Source organism: Apium graveolens, chromosome 8 (assembly GCF_009905375.1).
Source record: "Apium graveolens cultivar Ventura chromosome 8, ASM990537v1, whole genome shotgun sequence".
Lineage (NCBI taxonomy): Eukaryota > Viridiplantae > Streptophyta > Magnoliopsida > Apiales > Apiaceae > Apium > Apium graveolens.
This window is the reverse complement of record NC_133654.1, coordinates 192215140-192223133: the sequence shown is the minus strand read 5'-3', so window position 1 is coordinate 192223133 and position 7994 is coordinate 192215140. Positions and strand designations below refer to the sequence as shown.

The window sequence follows — 7994 nt, the reverse complement described above, 5'->3', positions numbered from 1 at the left end:
ACTAGGATTTATCTTAAAAGCTGTTTTTCTCCCTTATTTATTAATTACGAAATTAATAAATAATCAGGGTTTTTGGGCCTTCTTTGTTCCATCAGGCCTGATATGGTCCATCAGGCCTGATCGACATGTTAACCTTTCTGGTCTGAATGTCATACATCTTCTTATTGGGCCTAGGAGTCCATACCTTGTACAATTAATGCAATTTATACAATCAGGATTTATTTATCCCTATCAGGTATCCTAAATTATGAATAATGTAGTCAAATTTAATATTATTTATATATACAAACACTATTAATCACATTTATATGATAGCTAAAATTAAAATATATTAACTAATAGGCAGTTAAACACATTATATTGCACGGGTTAACATCGTGAGTAATATCTAAAATATGTTTATAACATAATATTTAATATTTCATCACAAAGTATTATTTTTATAAATATATACAAAGTACATCTTACATAATAAAAGCTCATTTTGAAATAAAAAGTTATAATTCACTAAATAAGTATTGACAATCCTGATAATAATCTACTATTACTCAAATAATACAAGAAAACTATGTAAATTATATGTATTATATCTAAAATATTACATATAATCTATAATAAATGTGTCGGGTTTTGATCGGATTTCGAGTTCGGATCGGATTCGGATTGGATTTCGGATTTCGGATCGGATATCGATTCGGTATAGTTAAAATCCAAATCTAAATCCAAAATTTCGGTTCGATATATCCAAAATTTCGGATTTTGGATAGGATATCCGTGGGATCGGATTAATTTTCCAGGATAAAGAAATGAGAGGAAGGGGCACTCCTTATGGTGGATTTAGGCACTAGGTCTACTGTCTAGTATGCATTTATCACTTTGACTGCACTGGAATTTTCAGTACACACGCACAAAACCCGTCACTATCAAATCTCTACCTCTTTTTTATTGTTTGCCTGAAATTTCAGTTCACTTCACCTTTTCCCACAAGTGAGAGTTTCTCAAAGTCTGAAACACAAAATCTACTCAGGTACTTTCTACTTCTACTAATATAATATCACACTCTTTGTTGACAAACATATGTACAGAGGGAAGGGAGAAAGTTCACACATTTTACATGCTTATCTTGCATTCAAGCTTCATTTAAAAACTCTAGAAGGTGTTTGATTCATTGAAATTTTTATTCTTTTTTCATGAGCTCCATTTGTTACAATCTTGAGGAATCGTTTCAAGTTGTGAGATATAGAAAGGTATATTTTGAGTTTTGATCTTTATTTGCATCAATTTTAATAATTTTATGAATAATATCTTCATTTTTATTTCTGTGGTAAATTGTTTTCTTGGTGTACAATTGTTTGACGTGTCTAGCAATTTCTTGGACCATGTCTATACTCCATGTAACCATTTTTTTTAGGTTCTTACTTGGCAGTAAATTGATAAATTTCTAGAGTTAGTTAGTTCCAAATTCATGTATGTATAATTTTTTTTGAGAGAAATTCATGTATATAAATTATGTGAATGCTTATTTCTCCTTTTTTTGACCTTAAACAGTGCAAATTCTGGGCCTTCTGGCCATTTACATGGTAATATTAGTTGTTTGGCCTTCTGGAGTTCTAGAATATTATTGGCAGTAAATAGTTGATCACTGAAGACAGTCAAAATGTATGGGTTATTTGGGTCAATAGGAGGTTTTGTTGTTAGTTTAGTGGGGATTTTACTATTTTGTTTTCTAAGTTGTCAAGCTGAGGGGTTGAATGCTGAAGGAGTGTTTCTGTTGAAGTTAAAGAAAGGACTCCGAGATGAGTTTAATCACCTAGGAAACTGGAATTCTAGTGATCAGACTCCTTGTTTATGGAGTGGGGTGAGTTGCACAAGCGATATTATTAATCCGGTTGTGCATTCTCTTCAATTGAGGGGTATGAATCTTTCGGGAAACATAAGCTCTAGTATAGGTGGTTTGGCTTTCTTAACTTACCTTGATATCTCACACAATGCATTCACTGGAACGATTCCTAAGGAGATAGGAGATTGTTCAAGGTTGGGTACTCTTTATTTGAATAATAATCAGTTTGAAGGGCACATTCCACCTGAAATTTGTAAACTATCCTTGTTAATATACTTGAATTTGTGCAATAATAAGATCTCTGGTCCTATCCCTGAAGAAGTCGGGAATTTATCTTCATTGTCTGAGTTGGTGGCTTACTCAAACAAGATTAGTGGTGCATTGCCTCGTTCTTTTGGAAAGCTTCGGAGTTTGAGAATATTTAGGGCTGGACAAAATGCAATTTCTGGGAATTTGCCTGCAGAAATAGCTGATTGTCAGAATTTGCACTATCTTGGTCTGGCTCAAAATCGTTTAGAAGGTAATTTACCTAAAGGACTAGGCAGACTTATAAACTTGACAGATGTCATTCTTTGGGGTAATTATTTTTCTGGATTTATACCAGCAGAACTAGGGAATTGTACGAATCTTGTGACTCTTGCCCTTTACCAGAACAATCTTGTTGGAAAAATTCCGAAGGAGATAGCTAGCATGAAATCTTTGAGGAAGTTATACTTGTATAGAAATGCATTGAATGGTTCGATTCCTAGGGATATTGGAAACCTTTCAAAGGTTTTAGAAATTGATTTTTCAGAAAATTCTCTTAGTGGAGAAATTCCTGTTGAGTTGAGTCAGATAAGGAGTTTATCTTTGCTTTATCTGTTTGAGAATCAGCTCACAGGTGCTATACCAGACGTGTTTGGTAGCTTGAAGAACTTGACAAAGCTCGATCTATCTATCAATCACCTCACTGGCTCTATTCCATATAGTTTTCAATATTTAACTAATTTGAAACAGCTTCAGCTCTTTGACAATTTTCTTACTGGAAGCATTCCTCGATGGCTTGGGGTCTACAGTCAACTTTGGGTAGTTGATGTTTCTAATAATTACTTGACTGGAAAAATTCCTCCTCGTATTTGTCAGTACTCAAACATAGATACACTGAATGTGGGGTCTAATCAGCTCTATGGGAACATTCCAGAAGGACTTATACATTGTGGATCATTGAGTCAACTTCGGCTGAGTGGGAATGGACTAACTGGGAGCTTTCCTTCTGAGCTTTGCAAAATGGAGAAAATATCTGCTATCGAATTAAGCCAGAACAAGTTCAGTGGTTCTATACCTCCTGAAATCGGAAAATGCCAACAACTGCAAAGACTCGATCTTTCAGGCAATTACTTCGCATCCCAGTTGCCAAAGGAAATAGGTAATTTGAATAAGTTGGTGGAGTTCAATATTTCTTCAAATTTCTTTACAGGACAGGTTCCACCTGAAATTTTTTATTGCAAGGCGCTTCAACATCTTGATCTCAGCCGAAATAACTTTGAGGGTTCTATACCAAATGAGCTAGGAAGTCTATCACAGATGGAACTTCTTAAGCTTTCCGATAATAAGTTATCTGGTAATATACCAGTAGCATTGGGAAATCTCTCACGTTTGTTGGAGTTGCAGATGGGTGGAAATTGTTTCTCTGGTGAAATACCAAATGAGTTGGGTTTTCTTACTGGATTACAGATTGCAATGAATTTAAGTTTTAATAATCTCTCTGGCCGAATACCATCTGACTTGGGGAACCTAATTTTACTGGAATACCTACTGCTTAATAACAATCATTTGGCTGGTGAAATTCCGTCTACATTTGGAAGTTTGTCAAGTTTATTGGGATGTGATTTCTCCAACAATAATCTCTCTGGACCCCTGCCTTCCGTATTAGTGTTCCTTAGCATGGATGTGAACAGCTTTCTTGGTAACAAAGGACTATGTGGTGGTCCCTTAGGTGATTGCAACGGGAAACCATCTATTGATTCAGGTCCACCTTCACAAAAAGAAGGTGCTCGAGAAAGGAAAATTGCTATTGGTTCTGCTGTAGTAGGTGGAGTTTCTCTAATTCTCATCGTACTCATAATATGTATCATGAGGCGGCAACCAATTGAGAATATTTCTGCTATTCAGGATAAAGTTATATCAACGTCAGTCTCTGATATGTATTTCCCTCCAAAAGAGGGGTTCACATTTGAGGATCTTGTTGAGGCAACTAACAACTTCGATGATAGTCATGTTGTTGGAAAAGGAGCTGCTGGGACAGTTTATAAAGTAGTTATGCAGTCTGGACAAACAGTTGCAGTTAAGAAACTTGCATCTAATAGAGAGGGAAATAATATCGATAATGGTTTCCGAGCCGAAATTAAAACTCTGGGAAAGATTAGACATCGAAACATTGTCAAGCTATATGGTTTTTGTTATCACCGGGGTTACAATTTGCTTCTCTATGAGTACCTTGCAAGGGGTAGCTTGGGAGAATTACTCCATGGATCATCTTGCAACTTGGAATGGCCGATACGCTTCACAATTGCGCTTGGGGCTGCTCAAGGTCTTTTATATTTACATCATGACTGCCAGCCGAGGATTATACACCGTGATATAAAATCAAACAACATTTTACTTGATCATGATTTTGAAGCTCATGTTGGTGACTTTGGTTTGGCAAAGGTTATTGACATGCCTCAGTCCAAGTCCATGTCTGCTGTTGCAGGATCATATGGATACATTGCCCCTGGTAAGTCCTCTCCTTTGTTTTTCTTATTGCCTATAATTTGGACATGACTATATTTTGTGGGTTTGGTATCAGTTGTTGGTCTAAACTTTTTAAGGATACTTTGTTCTGAACATTATTTGCAGGTATTACTAACATATTCCCTAAGTTATCATGTCCATACCCCTCTTTATAAAGTCATATATATAGCTGCTTGAGTTTCCTGATGTTCCTGCTAGTCGAGCACTATGTACATATTTTATAATGTCAACTATTTTATGATAACATTGATCTTCAACCTTTCTGAGATAAGCAGTTTGACATCTTCATTCCAATTGTACTCTGTCCTGGTGTGTGTCTGCATTATAGGTTTAAATCACCATCCTCATTTCTAAACCTAGGTTAAACTCTAGGATTAATTATACTTTATTTTGCATTACCTGAAAAAGTTCGAGTACTTGAATTACCTAAGGGTTAAGAATCAATATTACTCCTATAGTTCCTTTGTGGTGGCTAATTTGATTCTTGTTACAGTTTAATTGAATAATGTAAACTCTTAAATTTAAATTACTGACATTGATTATTTGTTTCTTAGTTTTGAACAAGTTCTCCATCCAAAGTTTTAATTGTGCATAATATTTATTCTGTGTTCAGGAAAAAAAACTTCTGATTATGGGGTTGTTAAAAAAATATTTAGCACACCCTTTTATGCATAGTGTTGGTGTTGTCTGTCTGTTCTTAATTTGTATATGAATTGAATGACAAAACAGACCTAGCCACTTCCATTCAATGTCCAGTCTCTTCTCTCTTTAACCCTCTTCCATTCAAATTTGTAATACATTGTTTTGATGTTTAACTTGGCTTTCTGTGATGGCAGAGTATGCATACACTATGAAGGTTACAGAAAAATGCGATATCTATAGCTTTGGGGTTGTGTTACTGGAGTTAATAACAGGGAAAGCTCCTGTACAACCGATAGACCAAGGTGGTGATCTAGTTACATGTGTGAGGAATTACGTCCGAAATCATTCATTCACGTCTGGCATACTTGATAGTAGTTTGACTTTGGAAGATGAGAAAATTGTGAGTCACGTGCTCACTGTTTTAAAGATTGCTATAAGGTGCACAAGCATGAATCCCAATGATCGTCCATCGATGAGAGAGGTTGTTCAGATGCTTATCGATTCTAAAAAGCACGAAAGAAATGGAATCCCACCTCAGGTTTTTGATTCTGCTTCAGAAGATGATGTTCCATTGAACGACGACACCTTGTGAATATGATTTTCCGATTGCTTTGTTGGATATTATGATATCAATATGTATGTCTAGCTCTAGTTCTTACTTTTCCATTGAGGAAAAAACAAATGCTTATAAGTGATTGGTAGATAAATCTTAGAAGTAAGAGAACTATTGTTAGTTTTATCTAAAAAAGTCAAAATCACTTTCTGATAAGTTGTGAAGCTGCTTTGCCAAAATGCTAAAAATTGTAGATTTTCTTGAAAGCAGCTTTTCGCACATACAAAGAAAGATGATTTCTGGGTCCGGGAAAGCAATGTCAAAATATTACTAAATTCATACAGCTGTAATATGACAGTGTTTTGTTGTTGCAATGTCCCTGGAAGTAGTATTATGATAAAGAGGCGGACATTCTTCTTCTCTTTCAGTCCATCTATTGATTTGCAAAGTGTAAAATTTCATGTACAGACAAAAAGATAAGTCCACATTCTGGTCCAAGGTTTGGACTTATTATTTCAAGGGAAAGTGAAATCTCGAGTCCATGCTCGTCACTCAGAAGATAGCTACATGGTTATCTGGCATAGAAGTTGTGCGTGCCTTAGTAGAGATGTAACAGAGGAAGACTTTGACGCCAACAATCGGAATTTTCCTGGTCAATGTCTTATGGGCTCGATTCTCGCCATTAGAACAAATGTGATGTGAATAACCAGGTCTGGTCAAGACGAGCGAGCCAGGTCGATACACACTCATCCCTATAATCTTGTATTCTGGCTAGCTGGGCTAATATCGAGTTTACAGCGGAAATGAAACTATACAAACATGTACGTAAAAGATGAAGAAGAAGACATTCTGTTTATTATCCCTCAAGAGTCTCATACAAGCCAATCAATCTGTATTTAAACTACTAGCTAGAATATAACAAAATCAGTTACAATAATAAGGTGTTGTTTGGTTAAATGCCACTTGTAGTTTATGACGTATGACAGGTGTCATTACTGTCGAAGCAACTTGTGCTAGACTAGATGTAGTCGTAATAGCCTCCCCTTTGTGTGAAATGGCACCGAGAGGCTTACTAACATCAGTATCTTTAGTCCCCCCACAAATTGGAGGCGGATGAGTAAAAGAAAGACCCAATTTGGAACAACAATGCCAGTGAGGAACTTTACCCAGGCCTTTAGTAAGAACATCAGCTGGATTCATCTTGGAAGCAATGGAAAGAACACTGACTATACCCATATGAATGTTTTCGCGTATGAAATGACAATCAAGCTCAACATGCTTAGTACGCACGTGATAAACCGGGTTGGCAGCTAGATCAAGGGCAGATTTGTTGTCACAAAACAAAGAGACTGGACCTGTAGGAGGTACAGTGAGCTCTGCAAGAAGTTGTTTTAACCAGATAACCTCACAAGACGAATCAGCAAGAGCCCTATATTCGGCTTCTGCAGAACTACGAGACGTAAGAGCTTGTTTCTTAGATCTCCAAGAAATGACAACAGGGCCTAATGTAAAGGCATAATCTCCAACAGAACGTCGATCAAGAGGACAAGCCCCCCAATCACTGTCAGAAAATCCTTGTAAAATAAGAGAGTTACTGGAAGGGAAGAATAATCCATGAGAAATGGTAAGCTTCAAATAACGAAGAACTCTATGAACGGCTTCCATATGCTTAATACGAGGAGCATGTAAAAACTGACTTAACAACTGGACAGTAAAGGCTATATCTGGAAGTAGAGAACTCTATGAACGGCTTCCATATGCTTAATACGAGGAACTCTATGAACGGCTTCCATATGCTTAATACGAGGAGTATTCAAGTAGAGAAGTTTACCAATGATCGTTCTATAAGAAGTAGCATCAGATAAGAGATCACCAGATTGATCATTATCATAAAGCTTAATGTGAGGATCAATTGGAACAGATAAGGGAGAAACATGTAGCATGTTGAAGGCAGTCAATAGGTCAGTGATTAATTTCTGTTGACCCAAAAAAATACCATCTGGATTGCGCTGCACCTCTAACCCAAGATAATACTTGACGGGACCAATGTCCTTGATGGTAAACTGTTTATGTAAAATATCTTTGAAAGCCTAAATAGTGGGCATGTCATTGCCAGCAATTAAAATATCGTTAACATAGACAACAACCGCCACAAAACCTGAATCAAACTTCAAAGTAAATAAAGAA

At 36.3% G+C, this 7994-nt stretch overlaps 1 protein-coding gene across 2 annotated transcripts; it reads left to right on the top strand.

Moving 5' to 3' along the window:
• The first annotated feature begins 862 nt into the window (after positions 1-862).
• Positions 863-6226, top strand: LOC141679018 (uncharacterized). Of its 2 annotated transcripts, none has more exons than XM_074485496.1 (3): positions 863-1027; positions 1549-4595; positions 5449-6226. In XM_074485496.1, exons 2-3 carry the CDS (start codon positions 1658-1660, stop codon positions 5844-5846), a joined length of 3336 nt encoding a protein of 1111 aa, XP_074341597.1. In that variant the 5' UTR covers positions 863-1027; positions 1549-1657; the 3' UTR covers positions 5847-6226. The 2 variants fall into 2 exon arrangements, with proteins under 2 accessions (XP_074341597.1, XP_074341596.1); XM_074485495.1 differs by having other exon boundaries at positions 863-1247.
• Positions 6227-7994: the final 1768 nt, after the last annotated feature.

Coding starts and splice junctions, on each gene's coding strand:
- LOC141679018 (XM_074485496.1), top strand. CDS start 1,658: ATGTATGGGTTATTTGGGTCAATAGGAGGTTTTGTTGTTAGTTTAGTG. Junction 4,596..5,448: donor ATATGGATACATTGCCCCTG/GTAAGTCCTCTC, acceptor CTGTGATGGCAG/AGTATGCATACACTATGAAG.